Here is a 17602-nt window from a genome sequence, read left to right as displayed (position 1 = left end):
CAAACAAACAAACAAACATAAATGTTGTTGTTTTCGTCAGCCACAAGTTGTAACAAATCGGAATGACTTACTGGCTGAAAGGTGGCGAAACGTGCACCGCTTCCCAGTCGGTAACCCTTATCAGCTGATTCGATTATATGGATGACATCCGCGCACGCATCAAAATTCGTCCTTTTCCCCCTCAAGTTTAAGTTTCCACCATACGTACAACGCAGCTGCAAGATGGGCAAAAAGATGCCGTAAATTGCAATGATATCGGACAATGGATATCAATATCATAGAATGCATGCCAAAGTCAATTCCAAAGTCAATTCCAAAGTCAAAGAACAAGCAACTATGAAAAAACAACAATTAGGAATGTATTGTTCGGTATACCATACTCTGTGTTTAGTCATTTGTTCAACCTTTCTGACCAACTTTTTTATGCATTTCTTTTTTGCACACTCGCATAAATTTTAGTGTTCCCAGAGCATGTCATCCATATTTACGAATTAACATGGCATTACCCTTATGTAAAAATTATATAATGTTGTAGTCGGCTGGCCATTTCCTTCGCTGTCACCCACAGAAGTTCTCTGCTACCATCAGATACCCCGCCAGAAGGCGTTGGTATACTGCATACACAAGGCTAAAGTGTTGAAACCTGCTTTCGATGTATCGTCATCAGGAACCGCCTGGTTAAATTTTTTTACATTCTCGAGTCAGATTTGGGTTTTCCAGAAAATATAGGTCGTAATATGACATGTGACACATTGTCAGGCCTGTCTGATGGAAAGTAAATCGCTATATCCGAGTCAGGCACTCTGTATCCTTCGCCTGGGTTGTCTATGTGTAACTCCCTGCCCGGTGCCAATTTCTACTATTTCCCCACTATTATACCCATTGAAGGAGTCTGGTTTGATTGATAGGACACGAGCACGTCCAAACCCGAAGATTCAACCTCTGACCGTAGTGCTGATGACGCAATCCTCAGCTACCAGAGGGCGACAAAACACAAGCAGCGAAAAAAAGAAACAAACAAGATGACACTTTAAGACTGTATCATAATGGTAAATATATACTCACATCATCACATTTATAACATTCGCATGATGAAATATAATTCTATGAAATCATGCGTTATTAATAACTTTATTCTTATTTTACAATAATCAATCTTTCTGTATTCTGTCGCCCTGCCGGATGTGGTTACACAGATGGTAAAGATTTCGCAATCCTTGGACGTACGCCAGAAGTTCGGCTCAAAAAAACGCTTTTAATTTGTCATTACTACAAAAGGGAAGTCACAGGAAAGCTCTTAGAAGAAAAGGTAAGTGTTTATACTATATTAGATGTAGGTTATTTTATACATTAACAGTAGAATGTATTATTAGAGGTTGAAGAAAGTTACGCCGCCAGAAACGTTCGCGAATCGTGACCAAATTTATTACGGACTGAAAAGAAATCTAGCCAATACATTATCTATTCATTCATACAGAAATCCAAAGCAGTTTCTTTCTATAGGCTGTGAAGACAGGTTTGAGTGTAACGTTAGTTGTGCCATAATCTGTTTATGATGAAAAATTATAGTACCGTTAGGGAGTTGTGTGGATTTGTCTCGTATGCTGGGGGAGGGGGGCAACACGTGAGGTATGGTCACTGCATATGCAGGCATATCTCATCTCAGAGGTATTGACCCCACCAGGAGCAAAGTAGGGGGAAAGAATGTATGTAGGCCAGTTTCCAAAAATGAGGTCAAATCATCCTCACATTTTAAGATTGCAGCACACATTATGAAAATGATAAAAGTAACTTAATATCATATAAGTTTGTAACATCTACTATGAATATAATTCCACCAGGGTACATAATTCCGCCACTCTGAAAAGATACGTACAAACAGGTCTCCAACCCAACGTCCTCCAGTATAATGCACTCCAGTATATCTAAACTGTGCATATATAGGAGTTCTGCTCTAGACGTCTGGAGATCTCTCACACCCACTGTTTTTCTAGTGGCAGATTAATGGGAGGTTACCTCAGAGAATTAGGCCAGTCCTCAAGAGTGCCATATACGTTTTCTGTATCTCATACAAATTTACTGATTCAGAAGAAGGTTGTAACATTCTGTATTGGAATCGTCAATACAGATTGAGAATACGTTGATGAAGGTTAGACATCCAGGTAATAAGATACGCCAAAATAATTACTCAAGCAACTGGATAAGATTTTGAAACAGTCAGACGTTTCAGACAGTATCCACTGTCTTTCGTCAGTGACTAACGATAGGACTGAGAACACCAGGTTTTATACCCCTGCTGGTGTTCTCCAGATCCCTCACTGAGCTTAGGCAAAACTTTGAGAATGTTACAACTTTCTTTTGAATCAGTAAACTTGTATGACTATGAGATACAGAAATCTTATACTGTATTCTAGAGGACTGACCTATATTCTACGTGGTAACCTCCATTAACATTAATCCACCACTTTGAAAAACAGTAGACTAGTTTCTTGGAAGAACTGCTTAGACTCAGCCCTCAGGCTAACTTGCAATTACTCAGTAATTTACTGACCAAGTGACCATCTAGACGAACTCAAGCCTGCCCAGGATGGCATACCAGGCCCTCTTGCCATTGTCCCAAATCTTTGGCTTTACTACTAGTAGCTTTAGTTCCAAGGGAGCAAGGAGATTTCCTTCGGTTTCTTTTTTTCCCTATTAAGTTGAATAAAGCGTGGAAAATAGGTGAGTGCACATTACAAAGGGAAGTGGGAGTGACCATTTCCATGTGTGCCATGACTGACATATTCATCAGTTTCAATGAAAAGTGATGTCATGTATAATAACTTCCTGTGACTAGTGTGAGGTAACGTTATAGGTTCATGTATCAGTTCATTAGATATGACAGCAAGGAGTTTGCATAAGAATTCATTACTAGTACTCTTTGTAGCTTACTGTAAATCTGGAAACTTTCCCAGTGGTTTAACTCTAATTTTCAGTGTTTGCAGTGACGAGTTCTGTGCCGCAAATTCATGACACTTTAAATTTGCATTTAGAGTCTATTAGTAATTTACTAACATACTTTAGAACTGTCTCAACTTCGAATTTGAAACACCATGAAATCTCTCTTAATGATAAAATCAATTGAAGTTGAAAATAAATGAATATACAGTACAAGGACAGTGTAGCAGTACAAACAGCAGCATAGAATTCGAAGGTGAACCCTATTTCAATGTACATTTCCTTGATATGTTTTATTTGAGACATTGACCAATTGACTAGTTAATAATTCAGCATCATCAGTTTGGGTGTTACAGAATTACAGGGCTCAAAATACCCTTTGCATCTTGCATTTTACAGAAAAATTTTCGAAATTCCCTCACACACACACACTGTCTGTTGGGCAGAAAGAATGTAAACCACTCAAAAATTGGCCAGCTAAAAAAGGATACAGTCTGGTTGAAATGTATTTCGAGCCTTGAATTAGCTATCAGTATCAATGTCATGTCCGGCTTTCATTTCTACGATTTGTCGGCAAAACTCTGCTGGCCACTACCTGACCACTTTCTCTGCTTTTATAGGAGCTGTCTGGAGGCTTGGTGGATAGGGAATGGCGCAGCAGTTCAGAGGGACCAGTGCTAAAGTCATCATTATTGGAGCTGGAATATCAGGCATTGCAGCAGCAAAAACCCTGCAGGACAATGGGGTACAAGACTTCATCATCCTGGAGGGGTCCGACAGGATAGGCGGGCGGATGCGTCTTGTAGATTTCGGGGGAGTGAAGATCGAAGCGGGCGCAAACTGGGTCCACGGCATACGCGGGAATCCTGTCTGGGAGCTGGCTCAGGGGTTGGACCTGAAGGGGAAAGTGCAGGATGTCGCCAAGATGGTGGTTCGGGATAATGATGGCGTGGACGTGACGGAGCATGCCGTCAGCAGGTTTGAGGACCTGCAGAGAGCACGCAAGCACGCCCACGCCATCTTGGAGAAGAAGGTCAACGAAGATGGCAACGACACCTCCATCCGCGTGGCTCTGCGCCTGGCAGGCTGGAGAGCCATCGCTCCCGTAGACAAGGTGGTCGAGTACTTCTCATTCGATTTCCAAAACGGTGCCACACCAGACGTCACGTCCCTTCTGCAGAACGAAGATGAGGAAACCCTTGTTGATTTTGACGACAAGGAATACTTCATCACCGACCAACGGGGCTTTGGCTTCATAGTGGAAGAGATGGCAAGAACTTTCCTCTGCAAGCAAGACCCTCGTCTCCAGTTTAATAAACGTGTGGTTGAAATTAAGTGGAGCAATCAGGGTGTAGTCGTGAGGACTAGTGATGGGTCGGAGTATTCGGCAGAATACGCCCTGACCACCTTCAGCCTGGGGGTGCTGCAGAGTGACCACATCTCCTTCGTCCCAGAACTTCCCGACTGGAAACTGGAGGAAATCTACCAGGTGGAGATGTGCCACTACACCAAGATCTTCCTCAAGTTCCCATTCAAGTTCTGGGATGGGAAGGAGTACATCTTCCACGCACATCCCAAGAGGGGCTACTACCCAATCATGCAAGACATGGAGGCCGAGGGCTGCCATCTCCCCGGGACCAACATCCTCGCCGTGACCGTCACAGGAGAGGAGTCCAAGAGAGTGGAGGGTCTCCCCAACAGCACAGTGGCATCCGAAATCATGGAGATCCTGAGGAACCTGTATGGAGAAGACGTTCCCACACCACTAGATATATTTGTCAGCAGGTGGTCCCAGGACCCCTTGTATCTTGGTGCCTTTACACGCATTCCTACTGGTGCCTTTCGAGAAGGCACTGAAAAATACAAGGCCCCCGTAGGAAGGCTGTATTTTGGCGGGGAGGCCTTTCATGAGAGGTACATGGGGTTTGTGCATGGTGGGCTCTTATCAGGAGTGGATAAGGCAAAGGATATCCTTAATGCAATAAGGGATGGGTGCCCTAGTCCTTTAGATACCCAGGATATGGGTAAGCCAATGCCTATGTCAGAAAAGATAGGTGAGGTCAGTTTGACTGGGTCCGTCCATAACGATCCTTGGGATAACATACTTGATGATGTGAAGGAGACTTGCTGTCAAAATTCTTCTACAGGGTTGGGTTCCTGGTCCCTCTCTGAGCCGGAAGGTCTGATGGAACTACATCCGCCTGAGTGGCAAGGGTCTCCCCTGCTGTAATCAGCAACTAGAATGTTTACAAGTGAAAAGTGATGTTACTGTAAAGTGTAATGTTGAGTTGTCAGCAGACCGGTCCATGGGAGGAGAATCACCATTCCCAAAACCTTAAGTACACGACTATTGTCATGTATACCAGCTGGTGGTATTCCGATATATTATTTTCCATCCAAAGTGCATGTCTCAATCTTCATAATCTGTATTTCATAAGTTCAGTCATACAAGATTTTTTACCAGAAACATATCGATATCAAAGTTGAAGCAGAGTAATCTTTGGTATGCAAACTTCTGTAATGTTGATGTTTAGTGTTTGTTTTCGATAAATGCTAACTAGGCTGTCAAGTTAACAAGAAGAATTGTTAGTCTGGTAGAAATAACGGTCTAAAATTGATGAGTGTGATCCAAATATCAATGACTATAAAGTGTGACTACATAGAGAAGGTGCATGTTAGTCCAGTTGACTTCTCAGGGACTGTGTACATGTGTAGCATGTGATGAGTTCTTCCAGCCATGTCTGTGTCAGTGGTTGTACCAGCCTATATTGTGAGATTTGTCAGACTCGGGAATAGTCCTGTGTTTCAGGTTTTGTATCTGATGTTAACTTACCAGAATCAGTTGTCACAAATTGTCTTCTCAATGCTACACTTAATAACTTCATTAGGAACACGCCAGTCATGATTGTTGGGTTGTGTCTGAAAAAGTTGGTAGCTTTTGTAAGTCATCAGCTTGTGCTTTAATTGTTGTTGAAGTGTTGTTAAACACAGTGACAGTGTTAATGAATTCTTAATGCATTTAAAAATTCTATTTCCATGTTTTTCCTACCCACAATCTTTTCTGGTCTATCCCTTATAGATTTTAAAATGCTAAAAACACAAAGATGTCCTTCCTGGACTAGTCAGTGGATCATATTTTGACAATGATGTAACGATGTGCCCTAGTCATCAAACAGTGTCAATCATGTGTCCATTTTCCATATGGTCTTAGAATTTTGCCTGTATTTTGTATCACATTTATACCAGTGTTCCAATCACCAAGAGATACATTGATTTTGATTCATGCTATATTATACTATTATATATGAGAACTCTTATTCTAAAGGAGATATATATATATATATTATCCTGTATTTATGTACTATTTATTTTAAAATTTATCATCATCTTTATATCAAGCATTTGTGTGTCAAATTATTTTACCCACGACATCTTACAAGCATCTTCTCAACACTCATATTGTATAAGTTGACTGTAGAGTTGTATGTGTAGAATTGTTAGTGGTGAGGTGTTTGACAAGTGATCTGTATCACACAAAATGTCACAAAAATATTGTTCATCATCTATACACACTAACTTATTTGCAGTACGTTGGTTTAATGTTTTTCGGTAAAAGTAAAACTGTGACTATAAAGTCATGGTCCACACCTTTCCACCCAACTGTAGTGTTAGCAGGACGACTTGTATGAAAATATTGAAAGGAGCTTCTACATTGTTGACAAATGCGTGTTCACTAACTAAGGGCAGTCTTCTCAAACAGGTGCTTCAAAGTACATAGTATACATATTGTAGATTTTTCTGAAGATGCTATTATGTATGCAATTAAAAATTTTAGTCTCATATCTTGTTATCATGATTAGACTTTCAGAGGACCAATAACTACTATCATTTTTGGTCATGCCAGTAATTGTTCAAATCACAAAATCAAGCTATGACCACCTTGTAGTTGTAGCTGCAGCATTTGAACATGCCAAAATATTCAATAAACAGAGGTTGTAACTGAACTTTGTTGTATTTATTCCTAAATGCTTAGTGCCCAAAAGCTATGATCATATTTCTTAACCCTTTTGATTTCCCTTAAACCATTTGAAACATATTCTTATCAAATACATGTGCCACATATATTGGTTTGTGAAAAATTCATGGAGGCTTTTACAAAACCTGACATTGGCAACAAATAAGGAAGCACTTCAACTCCCTCCAGTTGGTGTCGCTCCAATAATTTTTATTTTTGGTTTGTTTTTGTCTACATAAAGAAACTTATAAGTTCAAAAGAACAGACCCAAATCACTAGGCATGTGGTGGTAATTCTGGTTTGTCAGAACTGTTTGTACTGATATAGTAGGCAGGCTGTTTGTACACAAGCCAAATACATGAATTTGTGGGATTAAGTTTATCAATTCTGTGTCCGTATTACGAAAAATCCAGCTTAAATCTGGCAAGGGTGGTTTGACCCTGAGCTTTAATCCAAGTACTGTTAGTAGTACCATCTAGATTCAGGAAAAAAACCTATCCAATTCAAGCTGAATTTGGCTTATAACTAGAGCAAGATTGACAATTCTAAATAAATCTGGCTGTCATAGCTTTAGCATCTCCGAAAATACGTCTATTCAGTCAAGATCAAACTGCAAAAGACACTTGTATTACACAGGTTCTGAGAAGGAACAGTACAAGTAAAACACATTAGACAAATAGGTTTACACTTTAGATTTAATTGACGTTCCAAAATATTACAACATTTGTACTTCCCTGTCTTGTCTTGGACTCATATACAGTGAAGTCCACTGTTCTTTTGGTACTGCTGGTAGAACTGAATCAGGTCTGGTCCAATCCTGGGACAAACTGCCTGTAGGGCTTGTTCAAAATGTCTTCCCTGGACACACTGAGCTTTGATGTCTTCTGTCAAGGCAGAAAGTGCAGCTTCTTGGCACACTGCAACTACCTGCAGACGGAAACACATGGTCATTCCATTATTAGATTAGTTCTGAACTAGAGTTCCACAATCCTTTTCAAACCTTCACTAAATAATGTTACCCATGATGACTGACATATCAAAAAGGTTTCTCCTGGGGCCATGATCAGAACAAAAAATGAAGGAATTGACTGTTCTGCTGGAATACCAAAGAAAGCACCTTGGGGGCAAATAGCCTGAATTAAAATGTTCTTTGCTTTACCAACACATCTAAATGTAACAAAAAACCCATTCATTGTTTCTTAAGCTATGCTGTCAACCCAACCAACCATAAACAAATCAATCGCACCAAAACCTAGCCAAAGGTAAAAGTAGCTTCCTTGCCAGTAACAATTCACTGGTATGTGGTTTCTCCTATAGCATAGGGGAGGGCAGCATTACTTCAACACATGTCATCTTTTCTGACCTCAGCTCCAGAGTAGTTCTTTGTATTCTCCACCAGCCAGTCCACATCCAGGTCTTGGCTCACTGGCATGTTTTGGAACTGGATCTTTAGAATATCACGCCTTGTGTCGGCATCCGGCAGTGGTATGTACAGGATACGATCGATTCTTCCTGGTCTCAGCAATGCCTACAGGTTGAACAACAGAAAGATTAGTTAATTTGTCTTACTGGTTTATCTATTATGTGATTGTATATTACTGAAACAGTTGCTTGAAGTGGACTCAGAATGTGTTATCAGCTTCTGGATCACAAACATAGATTTGTAAGATTGGTGTATAGTTTGTACAAATTCAAATATGTTCATTGAATAATACTTATTATCACATTATGTAATTAAGACCTGTTGTACTTTTGAGTGTCTTTGGTGGCACAAGCACTTAAATGGTCAAAATCATGTACATGTATGTAGCTGTACAATTCCTTTCCTTCATCTACTTTGTTACCACACATATCATGGGGATACCTTGTCGATCATGTCAGGCCGGTTGGTGGCAGCCACAACGGTGACATCTCCCAGTTTGTCAACCCCATCAATCTCTGTAAGCAGTTGTGCGAGGACACGGTCTGCAACATTATTTCCTCCACCAGAGCTGTAGGGACAGACAATATGGCAACACCACTTATTGTGACAGTTGGCTGGGTGCAGATACAAAGCTTGCATCTGACATCACTGAACATTTCTGTACTCATTTCTAGATACAGCTCTCAATGATAGGAGGCTGCCTACTGTATCTCCATGAAAGAGGTTATACTAGTACTAGTACTAGTATGTTGTATTTTCAAGCTATGAGTTTGTTGGTAAGCGAGTTTTAGAGAGAAGCAGGGATCTTGATTTTGGAAATGTCTGTAGGATGTTGGTAATGCTCCAGCATGTAGGATTTTGGAACAATTCAAGACAGTTGTAAGTTATGGGTTGGTTTTGACGTACATGTACTAGGTAATAAAACAGTGACTAGATTTTAGGTCCTCTAGCAGTTTTTTTCAAGAACTGCACATTTTTACCATGAAACTACCCAAAAAGAACTAAATAAAATGATTTCAAAGACCGACATCCACCAATTGGAGCTTAAGGTCTAACCACATGTTCCCAACCTACCATGGTATCAAATTTTAGGTCATTTAGATGTGTACAAATGAATCCGTCTGGTGAGGTACATGTATATGGTTGAGGTCTAATTTGTCCTTAGCAGGTATGTATCTCTCACCTTCCTCTAGACACAGCAAGTGCATCGATTTCATCAAAGAACACGATGGATGGAGAAGCAGCACGAGCCTTACGAAACACCTGGGGGTGGGGAGGTGGACAAACATATATTCTAATGTGGTTGTTCGACAGGTTAATTTTTCCTCATGTATATCGGGTCCAAGTCAATACTTAGCCGTATAATATATCAAGCAATGGATCTAATTCAAACTTTTGGGGCACGAACGAATGCAAAACCTTAGCAACAATATTCTGTTTGTTATGATTGTACATTCTTGGGTGGAGAACCAGTGCTACTTACGTGAGAATGCTGTGAGAAAAAAGTGCCAAAATTTCCCTTCATTACATGCCCGTTGTTATCTAATGAGTTTGTGTTATATCGTTCAAAAGCTTGTTTATTCTCCTTTTATGTAATACTTCATTTGCTATGATCACGATTGTGTGCAAGTAGCACCATGCCTGAATCTGATGATACATCAACCAATGAAAAGTGACAAAATTCTCCTGCCAACGTCAGCCGCTGTGTTGGTACTAAGGGGAATTTGGGCAATCTTGAGTTGTGACACACTCGCATAGTAAGCCCTGGTGTTTCACCTCTGAATGTAGGATCATGAAAAATTTGGTATATGATTGTAAAGGGTAAGAAATAAGCTTTCCAGTAATGCATAATGCCATACAACAATTGTTCCTATATTTCCTCAAAAGAATACCTTGCAGGTTCCTTACCTCCCTCACAGCTAGCTCCGACTCTCCCACCCACTTACTAAACAACTCTGGACCCTAAGCATGAAAAGACATAGTATTGGCCATCAAAACAGTTGTCACACTACATGTTTTATATCTAATTCCATTCAGAAAATGTTTTCTACACTCTACATTATTTGTAGCACTAGCAGGTTATCTAAAGTCTTAAGTGACTTAATGAGTTCATGAAGTTTGTTGCCACCCAAGAGAGTACGAGACTACAAGTGAAGCATTGTTTTTGGTTTGTCCAGATCCGTCTATGTATTTCTGCACTGCAGTTTCAGTATGTTCTGAGGGAATACAGTCTGCTATCTCCGTTGATTCAGACTGCCTTTTTAATCACATAGAGATACAAACAACATGCAATAAAAGATCAATTTGAATGCATTTTTTTTTTTCTACAATGAAGTATTTGTAGCCGGTACCTTAACAGCTATGAAGTTCAGTCCACTCTCTGTGGCCAGTGCCCTGGCAATGAGAGTCTTGGAGCAGCCAGGAGGCCCGTACATGAGGATCCCCTGGGGGGGCCTGATGCCCATCCTCCTGAAGGCCTCGGGGTTCTGCAGGGGCCACTCCACAGCCTGCTGTAGTTTCTGTTTTATCACAGCCTGGCCGCCAATATCAGACCAGCGAACCTGAGGGAAGAAAATCAGCAGCTTTTTCCCATCAGTGTGTTGGGTTATGTGTCTAAGTCAGGTGTTAGGACTCAAATCTATGACATCTGGGTTTCCATCCTGTGCACGGAAAGCAGAACTACTGACTGATTATGCCACTGAGACACTTTACAATTCCTTTTACTACGTATCATGACATAAACATGTTTTTTTTCTTCACAATGACTTTGAGACTTCTAGTACACGGATAATAAATACAGGTAGAGAGAACTTTGTGAGCTGCCAATTTTGCAAATTAAAATCTTGAATCATAATCTAAAACTAAAATTCTTAACCATGAAATAAAAATTGTTGCAAAATGCTCTTACTTTAGGCACATCAATCATGACCTCCCTCATAGCACTTGGTTTCACTTCTTTCAGAGCCAAGACAAAATCTTCCATCGACACCTGGACAGTTTGAGCCAGGCTGCCATCACTTCCTGAAGTCTGTGTGTGCTGATCAGACTGCAAGTACAAACAATAGTACACCTAACATCAAAAAGTTAGTTTCCCAAAAGTTAGTTTCCCAAAAGTTAGTTTCCCAAACTTAGAATGAGCAAGAACAGGCCACACTACACATAAAAAAATTGATAACTCAGTTTCGGCTAATCACATCTATATTGTTACTTAAAATTATCAATTGCATTCAATTTTGAATATGATTGGAAAGCTTATAGTACCAAATAATTTTGATAACAATGCCTATTCCCCTACCGACCAAGCATTTTGGATTACAGCATTTGTTGACGTAAATATCCTAACCAAAGTTATGCCATATGTTGTAAAACAACACTGTCATACAACGCACAAGCAACCAAAATCTTACCGTTCCTCTTTTTGTGTATCTTCTGAAGGCATGTAGGCCAGCTGTTGAAATATGTAAATAAACTAATCAGATTTCTTTGTACTGGTAAACTTTTGTGCTTTCAGTGCTTTTTGCCACATAAAAACATACATGTTGTAATACATATACTGTAATGATGTTCACAAATCATCAGATTGGGCACTTCCCAATTGTGACCATCTGCCTCCTGACTGACTCAAGAAAGGTCAAATTTCATCTTCTACAATGTGCTAATTTTGTTGGCTGAATGGAATGACAGGCAGAATCAGGAAAAGATCCTAGAACTTTATTTCTGTTCTCTACAATATATATGTGATTCCTGCTACCACGCCTGTGTTCCATGTACCTTTCTGAGGTTGTTGTATATTTCTTTCTACGAGCTATAAAAATTTTCTGCACATGGTTATAGTTTGGTATTTTGAGTCCTGCTGATACTGACATCACCAGTCCTGACTATACAATGTACTGTCTATGAAATATACTTGTGACTGCTGTGCATTTTTACTTACAAAACTGTTTCTTACCTTCCTTACAAACAGCTGTTAGGTCAGCCCCAACATACCCATGGGCACTGTCTGCAATTCTGTTGGGGTAAGAAAGTACTGTGAAATCTTTGTTCCTTAAGTTTACGCTAACATATATTATAAATTATCCAACAAGAATATATACGCGAGAGCACGTGAGAACTGAACCAGTGACTTCAGATCTTGATACTTGTATGGTAAATGGATAACATAAAGCCTTGTGTACCATCCGTATCCCCAAGTGCAGGTCTTCATCAAATGGATTTACAAACTTAAAGTTGGTTGGTGTTTTTACCATCAATAGGAATATTCTCATAGAAAAAGATTAGTCACCTGGCAATGTTGTCTTGGCTGAGATCATGAGGCATCTTCCTCAGCAGGCAAGATAGAATCTGATAATTCGAAATAAATACATTGTCAGTGAAGCAAACTGAAAACTACAAAATCTAACATTCTATACATGATAAACATACCAAATATCACAAAGAGCCATCGACACCTTCTAGAGTTATGCTGTTCACAAACACACACAAAATGAAAAAAAAACAATAAATTCTGTAATTGTTGTGCATTAGGTCTCAACATGTTTTTTGCAGCATTCTGTGTTTTCCATGTACACATGCACAAAAGACGTACACTGAAGTATTTCTAAAATGTGGGGAACTAAACAGTATACGTAACTTTTCACAAAACAAGTAACATACCTCAGCCCTTTGCACAGCATTAGGGATGGGGAGTTCCACCTCCCTATCAAACCTCCCGGGTCGGCGCAACGCTGGGTCGACTGCATCTGGTCGGTTGGTGGCACCCAGAACAACCACCTGGCCTGGCACACTGGACTGTAGACAGGGAAATATACAACATCACTTACAGAAATGTAGATTCCCTATTTAAGAAAAAATAAAATTTGTTAAAGATAATCATGTCACAAGAGCTATCTACCAACCAACAATCATGACCATAGCTTGTCCAGAACGCGAGATTCATGTACAATTATCAGTAGCGTGCATGTCAGGTGGGCAACACTATGATACAAACTCACGACTTCTTGGTCTAGAGGCTGTGTTACTAACCACTGGACTACACATATGCATGATACTAGAGGGTGTCAAAAGTCCTCACTCTCTGGAATTGGCCACAACATTTGAACAGAATGATGACACATGGTCTAAGATGGGTTAAAGATAACTAGAACAATTTTGTTAAAACTACCTACCGGTCTTATACCATCCATGAGGGTGAGCAAAGTTGCAACCACTCTCTTCTCCATCTCTGACTGAACATTCTCCCTCTTAGGGCAAAGGGCATCCAGTTCATCGATGAATATAATACTTGGTGTTCTATAGGAATGAATAAACGGGTAGAAACAATAAAAAAAAGGGCGAACATCCTCTCTTGTTAACAAAAGAAAAGTCAAATGAGCATTGCTCAAAAAGGATATCATACTAATCTTTCTGCACACAAGCATTGCTCAAAAAGGATATCATACTACTAGTAATCTTTCTGTACACAAATGTTGAATGTTATCATATCCCTTCAAACATAGTGCAGTCACTGCAGTGCCTCTCTGCAATATAATGCTTAACCGAACAAGACTAAACAAGTATTGAACCTTTCTTCAGCTTGTTTGAAGATATCTCTGAGTCTGGACTCTGTTTCTCCATAAAATCTGAAACAATATTTAGCAGACATTTTAATGTGTACATGCGCATCAAGATTTTTCTGTCTGTTGTTCACACAATTAAGTATCATGAGAAGATAGTCTAGCTGATAGATCAGCATGGTTAACCCTGCCAGCTCAGTAGGTCTGTATGTATGGTCTGTCATTCAGGTCTAAATAGTAATGATAGCTACTTGAAGTTCTTCAGTAACTCAATTCAATTTAGGTACTCAGTTATAAACAGGTTACACTTGGTCTTCAGACTAATTCTAAGTCACTGATAAAAATAGTGGATGCTATCTTGATTTATTTTGTGTGATGTCATGACATGAAAAAACTACTGACTTGCTGAGAACCTCTGGCCCGTTGATAGTAGTAAAGGTGGCCCCGATCTCAGCAGCCAGGGTCTTGGCCACCATGGTCTTCCCTGTACCGGGTGGGCCAAAGAGCAGTACTCCATGGGGTGGGGCCACTCCTAAGGACAGAAACAGCTATCTTGTCATAAGGTTATAAGTACATGTAGTGCAGTTAAAATCAAGGGAAATCTCATGACATAGTATCCAGATTTGAATTGATGAGAATGACAAATTCATGGTAAACAGGTTTATTCATATTTCATCAATTTCAACAAATAAGTTATAGCTACCAGTAGGTTTGGTTCAAATTGATGTTATACATATAACATCAATTTGAATCAAACCTAGCTGACCTAGCTAGGAGAAAAATGGCAAGCTCTATTCCTTCTTTATATATGCATGTACCTGCTTGCTATCAATGAGGAAAGGGAAAAATCAGCCTTTACCCAGATTCCTGAAGGCTTCAGGAGAAGTCAGTGGAAGCTCCACCATGTCACGGATGATTGACAGCTCCCTGGACAACCCTCCTATCATGTCATAAGTCATTTGATCCTTTCCATCATCCTTTGTGCCTCTGTCACTACCTGCACCAATAACCAACTTGGTTCCTGATGTGACATAGTAGAAAGGTCCATGTTCTTTTCTTTGAATCCTTTTTTCTTTCCTTCCTTTTGTATCTTGGCCAGCAGTATCATCTTCATTTTTGACAGAACTTTCCTTGATGTTTACCTCCTCACACAGACTTTCTTCAAATGTTACTTCTAAGTTTTGTATCAAGGGGTCCTGGTGGTACATCGATTTTGTGTTATTTTCTGCCATAGTCACCTCGGATTTTGCATTCTGTTGTTTCGTCCCATCTTCTAACATTAGCTTTGCCATATCATCAGCCAACATTGTATTTTCCTTATTTCCCAGAGTTTTCTCTTTAACAGCTGAAAACTTTGTCGCAGTGTTTTCCTCTAGACATCTGATTGTTTGGGTTTTGCCATCAACACCACAACTTCTGCATACAGTGAGGACACAAGGCTTTCCATAGTACATCAGCTGTATGGAGTTCCCTGGGATGAGAATCTTCAAATCTGCAATCATAGAAAAAAAAGCAACAACTGATGAAAAAGTAAACTTTGCTGACATTGATTGACAACAAACACATCATGGAACATAACACAGAAATAAAACCTGTAAGATTCGATTCTGATATACTTTCCGTTCTGAAAGTTGAGTTCGGTTGATAATAGTCATAGCTTCATTGTCATCTAATCGTATTACATGTATATACAAATGTAGTATATATATATATATCAGGGCTCGAAATTCAGTTTTGGGAATAGGTGCACTGGTGCACCCAACCTAAAAAGTAGAATGTAACTATTGTAAGCAAAACCTAATGATACACCTTACTGTTCCTCTTCATGCGCGTTTGGCATGCGATCTCGGCACGCAGTTTTGAAGCTTTCAAAATCGAAATTAACTCAAATTCTAACATCAAAATCTTAAAGAAGTACTACAACAAAGATTTTATTATTTTCTTACACTTAGATGTCAAGAATATGCTGTCTACTAGTGTGCAGTGATACCTTAAATTACACATTAAACCGTACGAAAATATTTGGGTGCATCAGTGCACCCAAAGTAAAAAATTAGGTGCACAGCTTCAAAATTGGGTGCACCCAGTATTTCGAGCCCTGTATATATGTCCTCAGAAAAAAAGTGATAGTGATATTCATACTTACCTAATTGCTGTCTGCAGTAATCTTGAAAATGTCTGGTTTTCTGGAAATCCATGTACTTCCTGATAGGAACATGCGATCCAAAATGAGTTTCATACTCATAGCACTATATACTATACAGACTGTTAAGTCAGCACGTTACTCAGGCCTATGATAAAAAGTTCAAGTTACAAAATGAAACCAATTATACCTTCCCCAGTCTATCCTGTCTTCAGCCTTTGCAACAATCACCCTGCTAAACTTTGGAACAATACAGGCTGCTTTCCTAAAGAGCTAAAAGCTAGCAAAGGATGGATACATGTACTTCACCTACCTTGGTACCAGATAAAGCTCTGCCAGTGGTAAGAAGGGTCCCAGCAGAGGTTGCACCAGAATTATAGCACCATCCTCTGCACTACAGTTCATCTGAACCATCCTACCCAGCCCAGCAGTGGTGAGGGGGGAGGTTGGCACCGGCCAGGCCGTACCAACAGCTGCCCTTCCAGTCTTCATACAGGAGACCAACACTGGTCTGCCAACACACAGCTGACACAGCTTCATAGTCGTCGGACTTAGACGCACCAGTTCCTGTTGTGTGCTTTGTGGCAGCTTTGACTCTTCAACATCAACTGGAATGATACAAACATGATTTCTTACAACTGGGCTGTACGTTTTTACAATCGATAGTTTATACAAGGATGCAACGTTAAACTTTGACTATTACTTTGCAAAACCCCTACTTGGGCACAGGGATCTCGAACTTTGACCTGAACTCGATCTAATCTATGGTAGGTGACAAGAAAATACTGAAAATGGCAAAAATATGTCACATGGTAGCATTGAGGTAAGTGGTAACACTAGGCTGCCACACTTACATTTCTGCACTTTCTGAATATAGGATTAAAAGACATTTTAATACTGTCTGTGATACCATGTTTTGCCGCTCCAATTCTTGTTACAATGTTTATGGTCTATATTTTGTAAAATTGAGGCATGTTGTTTTTGATGCTCGCATTCTCGCATTACATTTGGAGTCTGCAGATGACGTCAACCATAAGATTTACTTGCTGAGTGCTTATAACCTCCTTGGTTGGTTGGTGGGATTAGAGCAGAGTAGAGCTTACGGTTAGTGTCACTTTAATATAACACTTTTTGCACTATTGACAGGATGATTTTGCACTGTTGACAGGCACATCATTTGTGTCGCAACATTACTAGTTTTACTTTACCTTTGACACTGCACGCCACAGCTCGCAGACATCCGTCCTCGCCGACATACCCCACTCCTGCCCCCCTCCCCCTTGGGTCGAAGTCGGTCTGATCCGCGGGGCTGACGGGTACTTCCCGCCGCGCCAGATCAGCTCTACTGACCAGGCAGCCGCTCGGGGAACATTTCACCCAGTCGGACTTTGTTCCTCTGCCCTTCTTTGACATTCTGGAAACTGGCGGAATACTATGATATAGCTGTGCGAAAACGTGTGTATAAACTGGGCGCTGCCATTTTGTGCCGTGAAGGCTGACGGGATATGTTATGGGTGTTACGCCTAGCTGAA

At 40.2% G+C, this 17602-nt stretch overlaps 2 protein-coding genes across 2 annotated transcripts; one reads left to right on the top strand and one right to left on the bottom strand.

Moving 5' to 3' along the window:
• The first annotated feature begins 1186 nt into the window (after nt 1-1186).
• Nucleotides 1187-6941, top strand: LOC136436555 (uncharacterized). The gene is made up of 2 exons (XM_066430615.1): nt 1187-1309; nt 3558-6941. Exon 2 carries the CDS (start codon nt 3587-3589, stop codon nt 5165-5167), a length of 1581 nt encoding a protein of 526 aa, XP_066286712.1. The 5' UTR covers nt 1187-1309; nt 3558-3586; the 3' UTR covers nt 5168-6941.
• A 692-nt stretch (nt 6942-7633) lies between these two features.
• Nucleotides 7634-17558, bottom strand: LOC136436554 (ATPase family gene 2 protein homolog A-like). Its single transcript, XM_066430614.1, has 18 exons — nt 17279-17558; nt 16384-16678; nt 16074-16132; nt 14787-15419; nt 14330-14459; nt 13937-13993; nt 13541-13664; nt 13029-13163; nt 12658-12716; nt 12325-12383; nt 11783-11823; nt 11284-11421; nt 10727-10936; nt 10284-10337; nt 9559-9638; nt 8817-8943; nt 8316-8480; nt 7634-7879 (listed from the first exon to the last, which is right to left on the bottom strand). Exons 1-18 carry the CDS (start codon nt 17481-17483, stop codon nt 7703-7705), a joined length of 2748 nt encoding a protein of 915 aa, XP_066286711.1. The 5' UTR covers nt 17484-17558; the 3' UTR covers nt 7634-7702.
• Between the last annotated feature and the right edge of the window lie 44 nt (nt 17559-17602).

Source organism: Branchiostoma lanceolatum, chromosome 6, assembly GCF_035083965.1.
Source record: "Branchiostoma lanceolatum isolate klBraLanc5 chromosome 6, klBraLanc5.hap2, whole genome shotgun sequence".
NCBI classification, from domain to species: Eukaryota; Metazoa; Chordata; class Leptocardii; order Amphioxiformes; family Branchiostomatidae; genus Branchiostoma; species Branchiostoma lanceolatum.
This window is presented reverse-complemented; position numbering and strand designations above follow the sequence as displayed.